We start from the raw sequence: 22,254 nt of genomic DNA on the forward strand, positions 1-22,254 counted from the left end.
ATGTGGCCGGTCTTCACACGACGGCCTGATGCACGTCCCTACTAGCGCACCAGCCTCGGAGGACAGGCCTCCCCTGGAGCCCCTGGCGGAGCGTCACCACAGCCACCCCATGTGCCGCCCCCACTCCCGAGACCAGGACTGCAGCTGCAGGCCAGGCCGGCCCCTCCTACCTGCAGGGGCGCCCGGCTCAGAGCTGCTGCTCACGGGAGGGACTGCTGGGCGTCACGTTGGACGCGGGGCCCCGAGAATAGCACAGCTGTGGACATGGGACCCCAGGTTGCCTCACAGCCGCGGACCCTGAAGCCAGGCTGCGGGGGCGCAGGGTGGCCTGAGGCCGGGCCCCCGTGAGGGCAGATCCCCGGGCACAGTCTGCCGCTGTCCGCCCGTGGCTGGTGTGCGCGCCCTGCGTGTATCGTCGGGGGCTGGCAGCAGAGGGGGCGGGACCTCCGGCCCAGCCCGGGTCCTGCAGGGGAGGGCCTGGCTTGGGCGAGGAAGCCCCAGGGACCGGAAGGGGCCCGGCAGGCAGGTTCGAGCTGTTGCCGCACCAGTCAGTCGAGTTCCTCTGGGCAGGCCGCAGGCTCCGTCCTGCCGGGCGGCCTGCTTGGCGGAGGTCAGGACTGCCGCTGTGTGGTGGGGCCTGGACGTGCATCGACACCGGCCTTGGGATCCGTTGCCTTGGCCCTGCCCAAGCTTAATGGCCAGGGCAGCGGCCAGGGCCTGAGAAGAGCATGGGGCCCGGGGCCCTGGGCTCGGTCGCCTCGGCAGGCAGGGGTGCTCAGCCCGGGAGGCGCCTTACAGTGGCGGGGGGGCGGGGGAGACGAGTGTCACTTGCCGTCTCGGGGCCGCCGCAGCCACGAAGGGAGGCGTTTGTCCCGTCGCCCTCCTTTCACGCGGTTGTCCCGAGGAGGCCCAGCTCATCCTGAAGGAGCCGCCTCAGCATGTAGCCAAGGGTCGAGACAGCTCCGGCGCCTTTGCTGGGCGTGGGCCCACGGGGGCAGTGCTGTCGGCTGGCCGCGGCAGTGCCTCCGAAGGCTGACCCGTGGTGACCGGCGGCCCCGCGGCAGACTCTGCCCGGGAGCACACCCTTCCTGGGGCGAGCGCGGGCGCCGCTGGGGCAGAAAGGCCCAGCTCTCGAGGCCCAGTTGAACACTGCAGTTCCTGCCAGGGCCGGAGCCGACCTTGGAGTGCCTGATTTGACCCTGTCCTTCCCTCACTGCCCCAGATGGAACCCCAAGAGCCTTCACAATGCAAGCCCTCACCTGCGTCAGGCTCTGGGGACCATGCCTGCACGTGTCCACATGTGGCCACGCACACCCGGAGAGATTCATCCTTGTCTTTTTTTTTTTAAGATGTATTTATTTATACAAGAACCAGGGTACAGGCCAGATGCGCAGGACGGTGAAAGGATTCACCAGAGACAGAACAGGGAACAGAACAGGCAGACGGACTAAAATACACTGCTGAGGGGAGCGGGGTGGGGGGAGACAGGAGAGATCTGCTGCGGCGTGTGGGACCCTCGCTGGCCGGCCGGGATCGAACCCGCGCTGCAGAGGCTGCGGACAACTTCACAGTGTGGCGCTCAACCTGCTGCGCCACCAGGGAGGCCCAATCCCTGTCTGTCTTTTTTAAGATTTGCTTATTTATGCTACAAGAGCTGGGTGCAGGCCAGAGGTGCGGGGTCTCCCCAGAGACAGAATGGGGAGCAAAACAGACAGATCCACTGAAATACACTGCTGAGGGGAGCAGCAGGGGGACAGGAGAAGTCTGTTGCGCCCTGGGTAGCTCCCTGGCCGGGGATCAAACTCATGCTGCAGTGGCTGCCGATAGCTTCGTAGGTTGCGACTTAACCCCTGCGCCACCAGGGAGGCCCATGGCCAGACTTCCTTCTTTCTCTTTTTTTGAACTTACTTTCCTTGTCTATATTCAAATAATTGGTATTTCATTTGTAATTTGAAGTTGTCTTTTTTAATTTAAAGAGCCCTGTAGGTGGGCCTTCCCGGTGGCGCAGCAGTTGAACGCTGGGTTGCGAAGCTGCCCGCAGCCTCTGCAGCGCCGGTTCGATCCCCGGCCGCCGGACGAGGGTCCCACGTGGCGCGCAGACCTCTCCTGCCGCCCGCTGCTCCCCTCAGTCACTCTGCCTGTTCTACTCTCCCTCTGGTTCTGGTGAATTCTATCACCCTCCCGTACCTCTAACTGTACCCAGTGCTTGTATAAATAAATAAATCTTTAAAAATAATAATAATAAATTATTTTTAAAAAAATAAAAAAAAGAGCTCTGTAGGGTCTCCAATTGAAATTGCATTAACTCTGTATTTGGCAGAATTAAATGTGTTGTGCATGCTCCAGTGCTATTTGCTATTTATTTCCTTCTGTAAAGATCTTGTTTTATGCCATTTCATAAGATTTTTAAGTTGTCCTCAAGTGCCTTTCTTGTTAAATTTAAATCCTAAGTATAATTATTTTTCTATCATAACCATGAGACGCCCCCACATAGCATTTTGTGGTGATCATGGGCGCTGTACGGGGTCACGTTGGGGTTGTGAGCATGCACCCCCAAGTCGTGTTCCTGCGTTGGGCCGGGGCTCCTTCACTTACTGCTCAGCCCAGCATTGTGCCAGCTACTCTAACTCAGAAGTCTGTATTAATGACGCCTCACTGCACCGGTGCATTGCAGTGTCACTCGGTCTAGAATTTCTTCAAATCTTTAATACTTGTAAGGTTTCTGTAAAATGCTGACCTTGGATTTTTCAGAATCAAGTATTCAGATGCAAATACTAATTTGTAATGAACATTTTCATGGTCTGTCTCCAGTTAATTTGAAGCTACTTTACGTAAATGTTTATTGCAATGGAAATACACATTTTGGTTGTGACTTTCATTACGTTGCTTTATGTAAGTAAATTAGCATGATTAGAGTCTATTTTCAATATCTAGCTAATCATGACTTAGATTTCGAAGTTTCTTTAATGCCTCGTGTTTCTTTTGCATGTATTTAAAAGCTGCAGAAGGAGCAGACATAGCCAGTGTTCAAGATTCAATTTTACTTCAAGATGGGCAAAACCAGTTACTTGAAAAAAAGGTAAATTGTTGCAAATACAAACTAGTCTAAACAGAATCGACATGGTTCCACAGGTGCTGTTGTCTGCTATGTGCTAGCAGCATGGGTATAATGGTGGGGAAGGCGTCCTCAGCTCCAGGAGCTGCTTTTTTTTTTTTTTTAAAGATTTATTTATTTATTTATACATACATACATGCATACATTTATACAAGCACTGGGTACAGTCAGAAGCGCGGGAGGGTGAGAGAATTCACCAGAGCCAGAGCGGGGAGCAGAGCAGGCAGAAGGACTGAAGTACACCGCTGGGGGGAGCAGCGGGCGGCAGGAGAGGTCCACCGGAGGCCGGGGATCGAACCGGCGCTGCAGAGGCTGCAGGCAGCCTCACAGCCCAGCGCTCAACCGCTGCGCCACCAGCAGAGGCCCGTCCAGGAGCTTCTTGTTTAGTTGTAGAGGGGCGGGCAGGACAGGACGCACAGCAGAGCCCAACAGACGGCCTGCTGGGGGCTGGTCGATGCCGGTGCCTTGGGAAGCTCGGGAGCTAGTCTAGTCTAGCTCTTGCGCTTTTCCTGGGTGGTGAGGAGAGGACTCTGATGCCTTTCCACAGTGTGAGAGTTACCTCTGAGTTGAGATCTGAGAGATGCTTAGGACGTGATCAACCCAAAGAGGCCCGCTGTCGGGGTTAAGGAGGGGCTTTGAGACCATTTTCAGGTTAAGGGAAGAGAACGTGGAAGCACAGAGGGGAAGGGTACAAAGGTCACAGGAGTGAAATATGTGGTTTGGACTGGAAGGGAGAGAGAGGAAGGGCTCCTATCACTCAAGACCTTGTACATGAACCAGTGGGGGCAGCAGCTCAGGGGTTGCAAGTGTGGATTCTGCAGTAAACTACTGTGATCAAATGTAACCAGATGCACCTTCCTCTGAATTACCTCCCTGTGGCCAAATGGGGGTGGGGGTGGGGCTGGCCACTGAGCGCTCAGGGCGGGCAAGGAGAGGCCTCTTTGCCCTTTGTCAGGGAATGAAAATGACTTCTCAGTGCTGTTCCAGCTGCTCAGATCCCTATGGCGGGAGTTTCAAGCTTTTACTCCCTTTCTCACAAAAGAATATGGAAAAACATTGTGCTTCCTGACATATTTTAAGTTGACATTTAAAAAAAGTTTCGTAGGGTATGATTTCCGGCATATTAATATTGACATCTTGAAAATTATATCATCGTTTAAAACATTTCCACTAAAGTCTGAACATTGTACTTGATACCCACAGCCGTCCCTTTAACAAACTCACCAGCAAGATGTGCACCCCTGACGGGACTGAGGAAAACCATGCTCTTGAAGATGATACCTGGTTTCGTTAGAAAGTTCGATCATAGACAATATGTCCCCATTTTGCCTTAGGGGAATTTCCCCAGAAATTAGTTTGGTTTAAAGATCTGTTTCATAAATCCATATCCCAGTGAAATAGTTTTCATTTTCCTATAGAATCTTAATTATTTTACAAGCCAGACACCAAGTGCTTCCATCAAACTCTCTCCTCAGGACCCCAATATCCGACCCACAGAGCAAAACCAGAAGAGCCTCAGCTCATTGGCTCCCTCCAGTTGTCTGACTCCACGGCGCAGTCCAGAGGCTTCTGCTCTACAGAAAATAGAGCGTGAGAGCAGGCGTCTCCTAAAGGAAGATACAAGTGGTGTGGCTAGAGACGGCGTGAATCTTAAGAGAAAACGTGTTCCATGGAACAGCCCATCGGAGACAGCCAGCCGGCGTGGGGCATGGAATGGGGATGCCGACATGGTGGATGCCTCCCTCGGTCCTGCGGACACAGGAGCACCCGAAAGCCGTTTCTGTGATGTCAGACATCTGGGCGAGCCTGAGAGGAGCCAGCTGATGGGCAGGCTCCAGTGCGCCGATGCCCTGGTGGTCACGCTGGTGTTCGAGGACGGCTCCACCCAGCTGGGGGCCCCGCGGTCGGTGAGCAGCGCTGGCCGCCAGCCTCAGTGTCCCCTCCCCCGGCAGGCAGTGCCTGGTCATGCGGGGCCTCTCCTGGCCTCTTTTTTTTTTTTTTTTTAATAGAGGCATGGATTTATTTATTTATTTGTTTGTTTGTTTGTTTTGTTTGTTTATACATGCACTGGGTACAGTCAGAAGCTCGGGAGGGTGAGAGAATTCACCAGAGCCAGAGCGGGGAGCAGAGCAGGCAGAAGGACCGAAGGACACTGCTGAGGGGAGCAGCGGGCGGCAGGAGAGGTCTGCGCGCCATGTGGGACCCTCCTCCGGTGGCCGGGGAGCAGCCGGGGATCGAACCGGCGCCACAGAGGCTGCGGGCAGCTTCGCAACCCAGCGCTCAACCGCTGCGCCACCGGGGAGGCCCGCAATTTGGTTTTTTAGGTTCATTTTTACATGTTTGTTGCTAATGCATAGAAATACAGTTGTTTTTTGTTGATTCCTTTTGGCTTCTTACACAGACTTTCCTGGCTTCTGCAAATCAGGGTGGTTTGGGTCTTCCTTTAAGATTTATGTGCCTTTCTGTCTATTTCCTTCTGTATTGCATGAAGACGGCCGTTATGATGTTACTCGGGGAAGGGACCCAGTGGAAAGCAAGATCACAACTTTTTTTTTTTTTAAGATTTATTGATTGATTGATTGATTTATACATACATGCACAGGGTACAGTCAGAAGCGCGGGAGGGTGAGGGAATTCACCAGAGCCAGAGCGGGGAGCAGAGCAGGCAGAAGGACCGAAGGACACTGCTGAGGGGAGCAGCGGGCGGCAGGAGAGGTCTGCGCACCATGCGGGACCCTCCTTCGGTGGCCGGGGAGCAGCCGGGGATCGAGGCTGTGGGCAGCTTCACAGCCCAGCGCTCACCCGCTGCGCCACCAGGGAGGCCCCAAGATCACGACTTTTGGCCCCGATTGTCGTTCCAAGAGCTGATAATTTACAAGCTGAATTTCAGACCTTTTTCTCTCTGTGCAATTATAAAACATGTCTCTAATATGTTATGCGTTTGATTCTGAAACTTTATTGTGTGTTCGCAGGCTCCACTCTCCTCTGTTGAAGGAATTGTGATGTCAGTGCAGAGCCGCACAGGAGGGAGCGGGCCCCTGGGCGCCCCAGCCTCTGGCCGTTTCCTGCAGGAAGACCTTGTGCCCTGTGACTCATGTTTCTATGTGAGGATACAGCGCGCTTCTGCTTGGAGCCAGGAACAGGAGGCACGCGATCGGTTTGCCAGGTAAGAAATCCTCCCCTGTCACCTTCAGTCCTGCTTACATGCCTGCCTTACCCTAATTTAAAGTTTCCCACGCTCCAGTTTTAGTTATTTGAACTCTAGAAAAGGGCCTCCCCTGGTGGCGCTGGGCAGTGGTTGAGCGCTGGGCTGCGAAGCTGCCCACAGCCTCTGCAGTGCCGGTTCGATCCCCGGCCGCCGGTGAGGGTCCCACAGGGCGCGCAGACCTCTCCTGCCGCCCGCTGCTCCCCTCAGCAGTGTCCTTCGGTCCTTCTGCCTGCTCTGCTCCCTGCTCTGGCTCTGGTGAATTCTCTCACCCTCCTGCACTTCTGACTGTACCCAGTGCTTGTATAAATAAATAATCTTTTTTAAAAAAATAAACTCTAGAAAAAAATTTTCTAGAAATTTTCTATGAGCACATGAAAACAGGACGGCGCTAACTGGTGGAAACTTCGGCTAACACTGGCCCTTCTCTCTCCTGAGAGCTTCTGGGATGGAGGCGCCTCCCTTCCGTGGGAGCTGGGATCTGCACCACCCTCTCCACGAGAAGTGGGCAGTGGGCGGGAGGCCGGGGGAGGCCCAGATGTGGCTCCTTGCCACACTCTCGCTCCGCGCCTCCGAACAGAAGGTGCCCAGAGCTCCGTGGCGCCTCTCCTTTCCAGGCTCGGCGTCCCCTTGGGCCTGCCCTGCTAGGGCTGCAGGGCAGGAGGACGTGGTTCTGTGGCCCCTTCCTTGACGACGCAGCAGCTCTGTGTGCTTGGCGGCTGTGTTCTCTCCGCCGCGTTTTTGGTCCTTTTGTGAGCCTGACTGGAGCTGCTGCCTGGGCCGGGGCATCCGCTTCCATTGCCCGCCTGAGTTCAAGTCTCAGCTGCTAAGGGAGCTCCGTGAAGCTGCTGCCCTGAGGAGCAGTTCAGGGAGGTCCTGGGTGAGGAGGCAGAGCCCGGCCCTGACCCTGCCTGCCTCACAGCCTTCCTGGCTCTCGGGTCTGCCGTCGACAGCGATGGTCTCACTGAGAATCCTGAGGACCCCCGGGCCTTCGCCATCGTGAGCCTCCAGAACTGCAGAAACCACCAGCGGCTTCGGGGAGTAGGTCAGTGCGATTAACGCCTGACAGAGCCGGGAGGGAGCAGAGACGTCTCTCCAGCTGCCGCTTCTCCAGGCTACCCTGGGCTTTCTGAACAGGGGCCTTCGCGGTGGAGCAGCGTGGTTCTGTGCCTGGATGTCTGCTGATAGCTGCGAGGGGCAGTTCGCGGAGTGTCTGCTCTGGCCAGCTGTCTGTTGACAGGGTTGTCTGGCCGTCAGAAGCTAATGCCATTCACTTACCCTCCCACCCAAGGCCTCACGTCAGGCGCTTACCCTACAGGAATTCCTGTCATGACAGGGACAGTGTCTGTCCCCAGGAAACCCGTAACTTCCTTTTTATATCATTTTCCTTCAGAAGAGCAGTGAGGCGGCCTCTTCTAGCGCCCGCCTCCGTGAGCCAGAGCCCTGGTATCTGGCGGCCACTGCTGACCCCGCTCAGGTGCCCGCCGCACCTCTCCCCGACGTCCAGTGGTCGTTCCTCACGCTTCTCATTTCCTCCTCGTTTATTGGCTATGGTTTTCTTTCTTTTTTATTCAAAAGGGCAGGATTATTATAAAGAGGGGAAGGAATGGAAAGGACGCTTGCACAGACACAGCGGGCAGAAAGAGCCGCCCCCAGAGGGACAGGTCTGTCAGCGGAGAGGCCTGCACGGACACACAGGCGGCAGCCTTGGCAGCGCGCTGCCTGACTAAATGTTTCCACAAAGAACCTCCCTTCACCTTGTCCTTCATGTGCAGGCTCGGGTGCTCCCCTCTCGGCACGGCCTTCCCTGACACCTATGTGAGGCTGCCCGCCACTCAGCCCCACCACCCGCCTCGCCCGCCGCCCGCCCGGCCCCTCCTGGCTGTGCTGCCCCAGCTCTCGCAGCAGGGCGTAGGTGTTGTACGTTTCTGTGTCCCGTGTCTAGAGCAGCACCGCAGAGTGCATGGGCCAGATACTTACTCGATGTTAGCATGCAGGATGTGAGTATGGAGAGCTAATGTAAGTTCCAGAGCCACGATGTGGACGCATTGCCTCAAGCACCATAGAATTAGAATCGGTGAATCCCGATCCCACGATGGTATCTTTGAGGTTCAAAGTACATTTAAATGCACCATGTTTAAGCGAATACACGATAAATCATTATTTGGACAGAATGTGTTCCATAACGTCTGTCAAATAGCTGTGCGAGCCCTTTTCACACACGGGCTCTCTTCACGCTCTTGCTTCTGTGTGCGAGGCCTCGTTAATGCCATTTCACAGATGAGGAGCGGGCCTCAGACATAGCCAGACCTGGGCCACCTTGAGATTCAGCTCTTCTCCTTTCTTGGACTCCGGTCTAGCTCCAACTTACGTAACGACTTATAAAACACGCTGTTTCAGCTGCTTTGTCTTACAAGAAGTTCTTTTGGGCCTCCCCGGTGGCGCAGCGGGTTGAGCACAGCGCTGTGAAGCTGCCCGCAGCCTCCATGTCACCAGTTTGATTGCCGGCCGGTCCCGCTGCTCCCCTCAGCAGTGTGTTTCGGTCAGTCTGCCTGTTCTGCTCCCCGCTCTGTCTCTGGTGGATTCTCTCACCCTCCCGCGCCTCTGGCCTGTACCCCAGCTCTTGTATGCATAAATAAATAAATCTTTAAAAAAGAAAAAAGAAAGAAAAAAAGTTCTTTTGCTGCTGCTTATCAAGACAGACCTGCTCAGCCGGCCGCATCTCCGCATCTCACGCTGGCGGGAGAGCGGGCGGGCGCCTGGTGGCCTCCTCCTCCTCTGGGGCTTGTTTCAGTCCCGCAGAGCCAGGAGCCCGAGCACCATCCATTCTCCCTCCTCACACGTGCTCTCCCCTCCCCCTATACCGCTCCCCCTCTCCCATGCCCCAGGAGCCCAGACCTGCCCTCTGAGACTGCGCTCTCCCTCCGGACAGCCCCAGCCCGCCGCCCTCGCCAGGGAAGCCGTGGCCAACCACAGGCGCGGAGGCTGCAGAAAGCCTGATGCGTCTGGCGTGGCGGCGAGATCTGACTGTGGACGGGGCATGTGCGGCTCTCCTTCCTCAGCCTCTCCCGGGAGCCTCCAGGACCTGCGGAGGCCAGTTACTGCAAGGAGGTCTCGGTGGGGCCTGCCGGCAGCCGCACACCCCCTTCTGGCCACCCAGAACGTTCGCTCTCTTTTGTTTATTATTGACAAAGAACTGACCGTTAGACGCAGAGACTTGGTTGGATTCAGAAACCCAGACTCCACCCCAGACCCTGTCAGCCCTCGGCAGTGCTGTGGCTCGGGAGAGCCATTTAATCTCCGGGCCTCACCTGAGCTACCTGGCGGGGGTGTGAAGGGTTCCAGGGCAATGCCCAAGTTCTGAAGGAAGGTCTGTCACTGAACAGCTTTTCCTCTCCAGGGCCCTGCTGCTTCAGATACTGAAATGTCCTGTCGTCTGTTTCAACGCGAAGGATTTTGTGCGCGCCGTGCTGCGGTTTCTGGGTGGCGATGGCAGTTGGCGGCTTGGTACGTGACGGTTTCTACCGCAGCTTAGCGGTGACCCCGCTTGTGAGCCCACCTGGGCACGGAGCGCTCCCAGGGCCTGCCCCCAGCGGACACGCACCCTGAGGGGAGACGGCGGCTCCCTCTGTGTTTTCGTGACTGGACTTTGCAAGTCCGTGGTAATTTAGTCTTTTTTTTTTTTTTAAAGATTTATTTATTTATTTATTTATACATACATACATGCACTGGGTACAGTCAGAAGCGCGGGAGGGTGAGAGGATTCACCAGAGCCAGAGCGGGGAGCAGAGCAGGCAGAAGGACCGAAGGACACTGCTGAGGGGAGCAGCGGGCGGCAGGAGAGGTCTGTGTGCCATGCGGGACCCTCCTCCGGTGGCCGGGGAGCAGCCGGGGATCGAACCAGCGCTGCACAGGCTGCGGGCAGCTTCGCAACCCAGCGCTCAACCGCTGCGCCACCCGGGAAGGCCCGGTAATTTTGTCATTTACAATAGGAACGATCAACGTCCAGAGTGTGTGGTCAGGTAGGGCTTGTCGCCCTAAAGAGCTTATAAACTTTCTTAGCATTAAACTGCAGCCCAGAGTAATTAACATCAGAACAGCAGAGCACACGTCTTTACCTTTCATTTGAAACAGTCAGGACCTCCTGTGACCATCTGTGTAGGCGGTGGGCAAGCTGCCGAGGCCTCGCGCTCGTGGCAGGGCCTGGTGCGGCTGAGTGCGCCCCGCACGGCTCCTTGGGTTGTCTGTGGCTGCAGACGCCCACAGTGAGACACTGGAAAGCCCTGCTGACTGTCGAAACCCCCAGCGTGTGCAGAGACGCCTGTAAAACAGTAACAAATACGAGTCTGGTCTTTGTCCAGGATTGCTGCTCACGGCCCCGAGACACATGGGCTCGCGGGCGGCGGGGTCTTCTGTGCGCCGAGGCATGGCCCTGGCCGGCCAGGGGCTGCACCTTCCAGGTGCGCCGCAGGAGGAAGGGAAGATGGGTCCCGCCACGGAACTACCCAGACCCCTAGAGGGCGGGACTTGGAGACCGTCAGTGTGGGGTCACCAGGAGGCGCTGGGGGGGGGGGCACCCGCCTCCCCTGCCTCACCTGGGCATCTCCTCCCCCTGGGGTTCCCAGGCTGTACCTTTATAATCCACAGATGTCAGTGACACCTTGTTCTGAGTCCTGGGCTGTTACAGCAAGTAAGGGCACCCAAGGAGGTCCTGGGAACCCCCAATTTAGAGCTAACTGTTGAGGCTCCAAGTTGCCCCCTGATGTCAGGGCTGGGCCCTTGTGGGAAGTGAACTGACTCCCAGCAGATGGTGTCGGGAGTGATGGAATGGGAGGGGGGCGGAGCTGGCCTGTGTCCCGAGGGTCGAGGGTCGTGGGTCGGAGGAACGGGTAGGTGTGAGGGATGAACCCCCACACTTGCAGGGAAGCAGCAGCGGACCCTGCCTGAGCCGGCAGCTGTCTCCCTGGGCTGGTCTTCCTTCCTCTGCGCTCCCTGCGCCTCCAGACCACCACTCCCAGGTTAGCTTGTGGCCCATCCCAGACGCGTGAGATTAATCTGTAAATGCTTCAGTTACGACACAAACGACGAGGATTTCACATTTAAGGTGACACCATCACCATCCCCCCCAAACTAGCAGTCATCTTGGCTGTCAGACACCGTCAGGGTTTGCTTTGGGGTCCAGGCAAGGCTTCGGGACTGGGCCCTTGTGGGAGCTGAGCTGACTCCCGGCAGATGGTGGCCCTGGGTCAGTGCGATATTTCTTAAGTGTCTCTGACTGGTTTTTCCTCCCCGCCATCTTGTTTCCTCGCGATGGTTCGTCGTCGAAGGTCCAGGCTGATGCTCCTGTGGGTCTCTCGCCCCTTCCTGCCATTCAGCACATTCTTCTCTCTCTTAATGTTTCTCACGGGCGAAGACTCGACAGCTGGAGCCAGACTTGGTCAGGTTTAGGCTGGATTTGGGGGGCAGCACCAGCTGGGAGCCCTGACCCTGGGCCTCCCCACGGAGGGGCGTGGAGACTGACGGGTGTCCTTGTGCCATCCAAGCCCTGCTCTTCTGCTGCATCTTCTCTGACATGTATATGTATCTTTGCTCGGAGCCCAGTGTACATTTCCTCACATCTTTCAAGTTTCCTGTGATTTTTCTTCTCACTCACTGGCTCCTGCTCACCCAGCCCCTCTGTCACGTTGGTGGGCCCTCCCAGTGTGGGCTGATGGGTCCCGACAGGCTCCGGTGTCGTAACTGCCAGTGTTTGCAGGAACGGCCCCGGACCATTCTGGTGCTGTCGGACCTTCCCCCGGGACTTTCAAAGATGTCTGTTGGTGACGCCCCTCAGTGCTGGAACACTAGTGCTTTGGGAAGGCAGGTCGGGCAAAATAGGGCACTGCCAGGCCGCGTCCTGGTGCCGCGCAGCCCGCTAGGGCAGCACAGGGCCAGCGTGCCTGAGGCTCCCTGCCAGCTGGGGCCCCAGCCCTGCTGACTCGGCGTCCCTGACAGCCGCCCAGAGGGGTCACGGCTGCATTGGTAAGCGGAAGTCTCTCCCACTGGATGCCAGGAAGTAAACTGTTCAGTGTTGCGTGCTCCGTAACCACAGCTTTGTTTAAAGGCAAACTCCATATTTTTGTCTAGCACAGTTCAAAATGTTGAGGTAACTCGAAATGCAGTCACTTGAGATTCAGGTCTCTCTCTTCCCTGTCACCTGCCCTGCTCCTCCCAGCCCCCACACGCTGAGGTGGGCCGCACCCTACTGTTAGCAAATGTCTTTGGGGAGATGCCCTTCACGGTGTCTCACAGGCTCTCACGGGAGTGCCTCCCCGTTCTCGGATGAGAGGCAGGCGCTGGGGTGGCGGCCCCTCCCGCGGGGTGTTCTAGGGGCCTCCATCAAGGTGCAGCCCCAGCCTGTCCCCAGGCTCCCCGCAGGTGGCCGCCCTCACACCCAGCCTGCGGCACTCACCCCTGTAGGAGCCCCGCATCCCGCGTGCCCAGATGTGGGGTTGGGGGCGGCCGGGGTTCACAGACGGGATTGAAGAACCGGTGGGGACAATGAGGGGACTGGGCGCAGGAGGGCCGGGGTGGAGGCAGCTGCAGCGTGGCCTCCGTCTGCCCCACATTTCCCGCGAGCTCTGAATGCAGGTCGGCTGGCCCTGCCAGTGTTGGGCTCCGCTTCCACGGCGTGGACGGGGCCGGGTTTGAGAGCTGCTCTCCGCCCCTTCTGAGGCTCGGGGCTCGGGGCTGGCACCTGCCCTGTGACCTGAGGGGTGGAGGCACCTTATTGATCTGCGTCTTGGACGCTTGCAGCAGCAGGAAAGTGCCGCTGGTTCGCTTTGTCATCTGGCTGCGCGACCCTTTCCTCTGCAGCCACTGATTTTGTGGGGCTGGACCCCAGCATCGCTGCCTGGCTAATAGACCCCAGCGACGCCAGCCCCTCCTTTGAAGAGTTGGTGGCAAAGTACCTTGAAAACCCCATCACCGTTCAAGTGAGCAGCACGCGTGGAGACACCGCAAGAAAACCTGCGGTGAGCGCCTTAAGATGAGGGTTTATCAACTTTCAGCTAATCCGAATGCTTCTGTGGAAGCTTCTGCGTCACAGCCCCCCAGGAAAGGAGCACTCTCGGCTTTGTGCTTGCTCGCGCTGCACCGCTACCACGCTCTGAGGCCGTCGGGGGCCATGGGCGACCTCCTTCCTCCGGGGCCTGTCCCAGAGCCTGCTCACAGCGTGGGCACCACTGCCTGTGCCTCTCAGTGCTGCTGACAGGCGCCTGGAAGGCATGTGGTGGCTACCCTCTCCACACGGGGAGCTTCCGAAGCTGCCCCGGGTGTGTCTCTCTGCCCTCCTAGAGGGCCCCAGGAAGTGGCTCTGGGCTCTGCCCGCAGCTGGCAAGGAAAAGAGGCCCCCGCGGAGGCACCCAGTGGGAGCAGCGCAGGCCGCAGCCCGTGCCACCGTGGCAGCAGCCTTGGGGAGGCACTGCCCCCTGACTGACCATGCACAGAGGGCCGAGCCCCAGCGCGACCGGGCCCCATGCCAGGGGTGCAGCCGCCACCAGCTCAGGCGGAGGGCCCGCCCGACAGTGTGGGCCTGGCACAGTAAGGTGCCGGCTGGGCGGGGGAGAATGAGCCTGGTGCCAGGGCTGCAGTGGGCCTCTGCCCCGGTGGCTAGGCTACTCCCCAGGCCCCCGTCCCTGTCCTCTGGGCAGCCCATGGCCCTCGGCTTGCTCATGGTGGGCGGAGGCCGTGGGAGCTTGGCCACGTGCTAGACTGAGCATCGCGGCCTAATACTTCCTTTGATCTTTTAAAGAACCAGAATGTCTGTGTGAACCTGAGGATGCTCTACAGACTGGCCGTGCACCTCTGTGCCCAGCTGAAGGCAAGCACCGGGGTCTGCTGCCCAGGGCTTGTCTCCTTCCCACGCAGCCCACTGGGGAGCAGCCTCTCAGGAGGAGAGGGGCTGCAGGACGGGCACGATGACACCCTCCTTACCACCCCACAGGCCCGCGGGCTGTGGAGACTCTTCTGCACCCTGGAGCTGCCTCTGATCCCGGTTCTGGCAGGTGGGCCGATGGGCGCGCCCTCCCGCGGGCATCTCCAGGCTGCCTGGGGCCACTGTTATGAGTTGTGTGGCGGGTGGCACTGAAGCGCCCTGCTTCCCTCCTTTCCGTAACGGGTGCAGCATGTCCTCTGGGGGGGGCGGACACATGGGATCCCATCCTGCTGCCCGCTTCTGCCAGGAGCCCGGTTGGGGCACCTCAGCCTGGCTGCCACACTCCTGAAAGCAGCATGGGCAGGGAGCCTGTCCGGATACAGATGATGGCACCGACGTTGGCCCTGGCATGCGGCCTCTTGTCCCTCTGCCCTCGTGCTGCTGTCCCAGGCTGGCGAGGCCTCCTCTCAGCCGGCCCTGCTGGGCACCCAGGAGAGCAGATCTGTGCCCAGCACCCTGCGGCAGAGCTGGCCGGGCCCTGCCCCTCCAGGGCGAGGGGGCGCCACCGCTGCCACTGCTGGGCCCGAGTACAGGAGCCGAGGGGCGCGTGGCCAGGCCACCCAGCACAGCCCTGCCCTGCCCCACCCTGACTCAGACCTCGCCTGCTTTGGGCTCGCAGCCATGGAGAGCCACCGCGTGCAGGTGGACCGAGAAGAGATGGAGAGGACGTCAGCGCTTCTGGGGGTACGTGATCCTGCAGGCCACTTTCCTCTCTGTGTGACGGTCTTCCCGCAGCAGCGCGGGGTGATCTCCCACCCCCTCAGAGGACAGAGCCAGTGTTCCCTCTCCTGCCCCGTGAGCACACTGTCCTCAGCGTCCTTCTCACAAGTTAGCTGCTTCTCGAAGGACACTGTCCTCTAGCCTGGTGAGGAGAATTCAAGGCAAAACCGAAACTTCCTAAGTGGAAAATAAAATTACAGAGGGATGCACAGCGACGCGCTGAAACGCCTGCTTCAGGTGGGGGACTCCAGGGTGACCGCCGGCAGGGCCCGAGCATGGGGCTGGCCTTAGCCTTGGAGAGCCCTGCGCGGGCAGCCTGGCCCTGGCCTCGCCGCGTTAGTGCTGTTCTTCCTCACGGTCCCCTGGGGTCCAGACAGTCTTGCTCTCCTCGGGTGGTGACCGGTGGTGCTGCTGCCGTTTTCGCCCCCTCCACCCAGGCCCGTGTCCACCCCTGCAGTCTCCCCCGTGGGTGACGCCTCACCAAGCCGGCCCCCCCCCCCCAGCCCCTGGCTGTCTCCTGGGCCCAGGGCACACGTGCTGGGTGCAGGTCAGGGCGTCTGCAAGGGCCCCACTTGGGGCTGCTTGCCAAGGTCGCACCTGCGGGGTGTTGGCGCTGTCACCGACGCCCTCACCCGAGGGCCGCAGACTTGTCTTCCAGCCGCTTGGCGAGGAATCTTCTGGTTGTCTGTCTTGTTATGATTTTGTTTATTTCCTGAGCAGCGATGAGCTGGAGTGGCTCTTCCTGGCTCCCTGGCTGTTAGGAGTTCCTCGTTGGTGAAGCAGCGTCTTGCGCCTGTGATCTGGAGTTCTGTCCTTTCCTTCCTGGTTTATGGGATGTTTTCATCTGTTAGGATGATTGGCCTCTTCTCGCCCCTCCCCCACCTTTACGCACCCACCGTCTTTAGAGGCGCAGGAGGCTCAGCTGTCACCACCTGCTCTCTTCAGTGCTCCTGTGTCCTGCCTAAGAAATCTCCCCTCCTGCACATCATACCAAAAGTCTTCCCTGGCCTTGGCCTTTAGGTCATGGTCCGCCGGGAGCTGCTTCTGCACTCCCTTCGCCTGGTTCGCTTTACTCCAGTTACAGCAAAGGGGCATAAAACTCCCGGGAGAGATTCCACAGACAGAGCTTTCGTCTTACTGGAAACAGGACACAGCACCCCTGTCTCCACAGACCACTGCACTTCGACTTTCACCACATGAGGTGCGTTTGTGAGGCAGTCTGCAGACTCTCTTCACCTGTGAATTAAAGCGGACGTGACTGTCCTGAGCTGCTAACTGGGTAGGAGAGGGCTCTCCAGCGCAGCTTAGGCGCCGTGACGCGGGGTGGTGAGCGCTGCATGGTGAGGCTCGGGGCCCTGCCGAGACACCCCCACCCCAGCCTCGGCCTACTGGCATCATCCCTGAACCCCATATACCCCCACCAGCGTCGTGACCCTGGGTTTGAGGGTCCTTCTGATACCTTGATGGGGTGGGTTGGTGAGAATAACCTCCAAAAATCTGTCTGTGGAATCTTCACCAGCCCAGTGAGAATTCAGGGCTCCCAGAGCCCCCAGCAGCCTGTAGCCGCTCCTCAGCAGTGGGCTGAAGGCTTCTGACAACGGGCAGCCATTGGCACCACGGTGGGCAGCTGCCACAGTCTGCGCTCTCTGCACCTGGACGTTTGGGCCACCATGGCACACACAAACCTGACGTGTGCTGTGGCCTGGCCTGGCCTCCCAGTCTGTGCGCTTTGCCCAGCGGGCGGGTGGGCGCCCTGAGGGCTGGCTGTGGGCGGGCTCCTCCTTCCCCTGTAGTCCCTGCATGTGCCTGTGAGGCCTTTTGGCTCATCTGCTGCTGCTGCTGCATGGAGAGTGACTTTTTTCTTTTTATGTACTTTTTTCATTGGCGAGTACTTCAGTGACTATGCGTTTTTTTTTTTTTTTTAAACTGTGGTGTGAGTTCTGTTTCTGTTGTTTGGGATTTGCTGGAGTGTTCTTAAATCTGTGATATCACCAAATTTGGGAGATTTTTCTGGCTGCTTTTTCCCCTCCAAATATTATTTCTGTCTCATTCTTTCCCTCCTCTACGTGGGTGGGAATGGGCTCTGATATTTTTCTGTATATACTAAGGCACTGTTCCCCCTCGCTTTTCAAATAATATCTTCTCTGTTTTCTAGACAGGGTAATTTTTACTGATCTATTTTCATAGGTAAGAGTTTTCCAACTCTTGTATCTATCATGCCATTAGGCCCGTCCAGTGATTTTTTTTTAAATCTCAGATATAGTTATGACATTAAAAACTATGGGTAAATATATAAATAAAAACACTTATATATATATATTAATAAAAATCTTTTGAAAAAAGATATATTTATTTATTTATACAAGAACCAGGGTACAGGCCAGATGTGCAGGAGGGTGAGAAGATTCACCAGAGGCAGAGTGGGGAACAGAACAGGCAGACTGACAAAATACACTGCTGAGGGGAGCAGCGGGGAGACAGGAGAGGTCTGCTGTGCCATGTGGGTTGCTCCGAGGCCGGTGGGGATCAAACCGGCACTGCAGAGGCTGTGGACAGCTTCACAGCGCTGTGCTCAACCGCCTGCGCCACCAGGGAGGCCCAATCCATGTTTTAAAATCCCTGTTTGCTTAAGGTTCAGTGCTGGAGCCATCTTCTGTTGCTTCCTTGTTTCTCCATGTTTCGTACTTTGAAGTTGAATCCTGGATATTGTGCATGAGGAGCTATAGACATTCTGGATTCTGTTATGTTCTCCTTAAGAATGTTTTCTTTTTAATTGTGTTAAAATATACTTAATGTAAATGTACCCCCACAACCACTTTTGAGTGCATGTTTCAGCAGAGTTAGGTGTACAGTCACGTGGTGGCTGGTGGCGCAGCCTCACCACTGCCGCCCACAGCTCTTTCTTCTTGTCAAATTGAAGCTCTGTACTACCTATTTTTTTTAAAGATTTATTTGTTTATTTATACAAGCACTGGGTACAGTCAGAAGCGCTGGAGGGTGAGAGAATTCACCAGAGCCAGAGCGGGGAGCAGAACAGGCAGACTGACAAAATACACTGCTGAGGGGAGCAGCGGGCGCGGCAGGAGAGGTCTGCGCGCTGTGTGGGACCCTCGCTGGCGGCCGGGGATCGAACCGGCGCTGTGGAGGCTGCAGGCAGCTTCGCAGCCCAGTGCTCAACCACTGCGCCACCAGGGGAGGCCCAAAACTCTGTACCTATTAAACAATAACTGTCCCCCCTGCCAGCCCCTGGCACCCTCCATTTTTGCTATCTATAATTTTGACTACTTTAAGTGCTTCATAAAAATGGAATCTTACAGTGAGTCCTCTTGTGACTGTTTTATTTCACTTAACAGAATATCCTCAAGATTGCTTAAAAATGCACCATTTAATCTCAAAAATTTAATGAATTTTCCTTTTGTTGTTGATGTCTAACCTCATCCCACTGTGGTCAGAGGTGTACTTCTTGTGGCCTGACGTATGCGCATGTGACAGAAGACTTACACGTGGACTATCAGAGAAGTATCAATTTTAGAAAGCCAGCAAACACAATTTAAAAAAACTGTGTTAAATGGGCAAAATATTTGAAATAAATGTCATGGGAGAGGTGCAGATCTCTCTCCATGCAGCTGCAGGCAGCACAGGCACCCAGCTGGGCCCCCCAATCGCTGAGCCACAGAGATGTGAGCAAACAAAACTCCGCCTCTTTGGGGTGACCTGTTAGGAGCAGTAACTGGTCCGGCCTTCACCGGGAGGAGGCACGTCCAGTCCCTTCCTTGCATGAAGGGCCTCGTGCCTGGCTCCTGTGGGGCTCTGCCCTCAGCTGCCTGCACTTCCTGGTCCTACCCTAGTTCTGCTCTGAAGAGATGTTTCTGTTTCGTTTCTTTCTGTTTGAAACCGTCTTTTGTTTTTCTCTGTAGTATCCACTGCTGCTGTGCTTTAACACAAGGAGTGCGTTCATGTGTGAATTTGCTGTGCTATTTTATCATACTCTCTCTTAAATTCTCGGAGATCCAGTAACCTGTGACTGAATTTTCTGTTTCCTGAGGAGCGACATTCCTGGCAGGGTCCATCATCTGCACTTCAATGCTTTCTTCCTCGTTTGTTTTCCTTTTTGTCATGTCCTGTCCTGACTGCAGGGCATACTCAAGCTGAGGCAGTTGCTTCTGGATTCTTCTTTTTTTGTCTAAATACTACTTTTTGCATTATACGTGTCCCTCTGCAAGCTTCTCTGGACTCGTTTGTAAACATCTTCCAAAATTTCAGTCCCAAGACACTTCTTGTCTGATGAAGAGTAGAAAGCAAATGACATTTCACAGAGTTGGTTTAGACTCTGTCATCGCTCTTCTCTTAGGCTTAATTTCTTTTAATGCTGGCCTTCTACTTTCCTTTGGACCAAAGTGCCGAGGCGTGAGGGGCACAAAAACGCGGCCGTCCACTGCCGCCCAGCGCTGGTTGGAGAAGCCAGCTCTTGGCCCCTGGACTGCGCCCCTACTCAGCTCGGTTCGGGGTTCGAGGACGCTGGCGCTCGTTTCCTCAGCTGCTGCCTCTGTCCAGGGGGACGGTCCTGCTTGGCTGTCCCTGCGGTCATGCAGTTTGGTCCTCACTGTTGCCTGGGGACACTTGGGACAGGTTGAAGTACCGGGTGCGCTGGCCACTCCCTCTTGCAGCTGCAGCGCTGATGGAGAGCTCGTCCCTCCCCCCCTTGTTTTGGTCTTTCATGGATTGTTCTTGCCTCTTGCGGTTTCCTTCCTTAAGTTTGAGGGAGAGTGATTCTGAGTGATTCTGAAGCTGAGCTTTCCAGCAGGAGTCAAAATGTGTATTTTAATGTCCATTTTGACAAATTATGGATTTTTTAACCCTCACCAGAGCTTTTGTTGGAATTGTTTGATGAACAAGTTAAATAATCTTTCATTATTTCATAAAACTGCTAGTGAGATTGGTCGTGTTTTTCGTATTCACAGACTCGCCTCAAGGAACTGGAGCAAGAAGCCCATTTTGTGGCAGGAGAAAAGTTCCTCCTAACAAGTAATAATCAGCTTCGAGAGGTAAATCTACATTTTGGTTCTCTTATAAAATCTGCTTTTATTCAGGGGCCAAAAGGAGACATATTCAGAATTCCTAAGTACCATTTTATGTTGATTATCTACATACGTGTAAGTTGTCCACGTTCTTTCACACTGTGATGCGTTCCTTTGACATCTGTAAGCCAGAAGTGTGCTAGGACAGAGCTCTCGCGCGTTCCAGTGTCTAACCGGGCGGGTCCTCTCTGGCCGGTGCCTCTAACTCCATCGTGATCATGTTCGTTTCTCTCCAACACGGGGCTCCCCTCACACGGAACTGCTCTTGGTGAAGATCCTGTTTGGCAAGCTGAAGCTGCACCTGCTGGAGCCGAGGGGGACGCTTCCCAGAGCGGGGCCACAGCCGTACCCAGGCACATCAGAAGCTGTGGTAAGCCCCCGCGCCCCCCTGAGGTGACAAGGGGGCTGTGCACACCGGAGGGGCTCCTGTTGGGGGGCAAGCAGACGCTCCTGGTGGGCACCAAGACGGAGGCCGAGCACAGCTTCCTGAAGTGAGCCCCAATTTCCTGCCAGGGACAAGCGGATGGGGTTCTAACCAGCCCACCGTCCTCTGTTTGGCTCCCTGCAAGTGCAGCCTTCTCACCTCCCCGAACTCAGTCTTTCTGCCCCCTCTTGCGTGGAGCGGAGCGAGGAGTGAGGAGTGCACTTGGAAAGATGGGCGGAGGGTGAGTCTGCTGGGGTGGAGCTTGTGTAGCTGCAAGGGCGTCCCTAAGCCAATGGTGCAGAGGTGAGAATAGGCCCAGCGCACCCTGGAGCGGCAGCTGTGGGGCTGCAGGGAGCGCTTCCTCTCTGGCGTGCACTTGGTGGCCGGGCACGGGTTCCCACCAAACCCTTCTCTGCGCCCGCCCATTGCCTCTCCTGCCTGGGCCTCCAGGCCAGTCCTCATGGGGCCCCTTCCCCGCTGCCTGCCCCACCACACCGCCTCAGGGAACAGCCCACTGAGCCTGGTCTGTGGGGTCCCTGCTGGACTCGAGACTTAAGTGTGCGTGTGCATGCCTGTATGTGTGTGTGCGTGCGTGTGTGCGTGTGCCCGTGAGACAGAGGAAGGGAGCACTTAGGATGGTGCCTGAAACATGCACTTTTAAACATGTGAGTATCCTAAGTTCACGCCACGCCAGGAGTTACCCGGATCATCTCTCGCCCTCACCCCACAGAGCTCTGCTGGGCTAGTGTCTAGCGTCGCCTGTTTGTCTTCACCTTCACAGCCCCTCGGTGCTCCCAACTTGGGCCGCTGCGCCCCATCTTCCCAGCCCCCCGTGGCTGCAGCCAGGCCAAGGGCCCTTCAGAAGCGTCTCCAGTGCTGTTGCCTCCCACCTGGCCCAGCAGCAGCGGTTTCCATGACACTTGGGGGAAAACCCCAGCTCGCAAGCGGGAGCCCCAGCCCAGGCTCTGGCCCTGCCCTTCCCGCCTCCCCGCTCCTCTGCTGCACCGGCTCCTGCCGCACTGACTGCTCCGCGGCTTTCTGCGCACTTGTTCCTCTGGCAGGAGACTCGCCCGCAGGCCCGCATGAGCATTGTTTTCAGAAAGGCTTCTCTGATCACTCACAGCAGGGACGCCCACAAGTCGGGGCCTCCCTGTTGCTCACCGGGTTGGTCCCCGCACAGGGCTTGCGGTCGCCTCACACTCCCGCAGTCGCTGGTGCTGCTCCACTGGGCAGCCAGTGTAGACCCCAAGAGACCTGCGCCTGGGTTCCAGGCCCCGTCGGGCTAGCACCGCCCCAGGGGGGCCAACGCAGCGCATGTCTGTCCATGGCACCAGGTCAGCAGGTGGCAGGGCCCACCCGGGACCCTGGCTGGACTCAGCGCCTGCCCGCCTGCGGTGAGGCCCCGGCTCCCCCCGGGCAGGGCCTTGGACACGTGGTGTCCCTTCTGCTGCCCTGAGCTGCTTCTCCGCTCCCACCTGCTCCCAGACAGCACCGGAGGTGGGAGGGAGGGCGCCTCTTCCGTGCTGACGGGCTTCGTGTGCACAGACGGACACGACAACCTTGAGTCTTCCCAGACGCCACCTGCACAAACCCTTTCTGGCTCTCTTGCCCACACGTGGGCTCGGCAACGTGACCTGTCATGGACTCAAACTCAACATGGCCTCTCTGCGGTTCCCTCACGCCCTCCCCGCCCTCTTGGTGATTCCTAGCACCCCTCAACCACTCCCCAGCTGCAGG

At 57.0% G+C, this 22,254-nt stretch overlaps 1 protein-coding gene across 1 annotated transcript in view; it reads left to right on the top strand.

Moving 5' to 3' along the window:
• POLN (DNA polymerase nu) overlaps positions 1–22,254 on the top strand; it is a gene marked incomplete at both ends in the record, with an annotated part of 55,822 nt that overhangs the window by 4,746 nt on the left and 28,822 nt on the right. The window contains 9 exons of the mRNA XM_084233048.1: positions 4,696–5,115; positions 6,088–6,281; positions 9,721–9,827; positions 13,176–13,333; positions 14,113–14,181; positions 14,305–14,365; positions 14,915–14,979; positions 19,977–20,060; positions 20,368–20,463. Coding sequence (XP_084089174.1) covers positions 4,696–5,115; positions 6,088–6,281; positions 9,721–9,827; positions 13,176–13,333; positions 14,113–14,181; positions 14,305–14,365; positions 14,915–14,979; positions 19,977–20,060; positions 20,368–20,463 — 1,254 coding nt within the window. The remainder of the gene's footprint in view (positions 1–4,695; positions 5,116–6,087; positions 6,282–9,720; positions 9,828–13,175; positions 13,334–14,112; positions 14,182–14,304; positions 14,366–14,914; positions 14,980–19,976; positions 20,061–20,367; positions 20,464–22,254) is intronic.

This window comes from Talpa europaea (genome assembly GCF_964194135.1).
Source record: "Talpa europaea genome assembly, chromosome: 5".
In the NCBI taxonomy this organism is placed as follows: domain Eukaryota; kingdom Metazoa; phylum Chordata; class Mammalia; order Eulipotyphla; family Talpidae; genus Talpa; species Talpa europaea.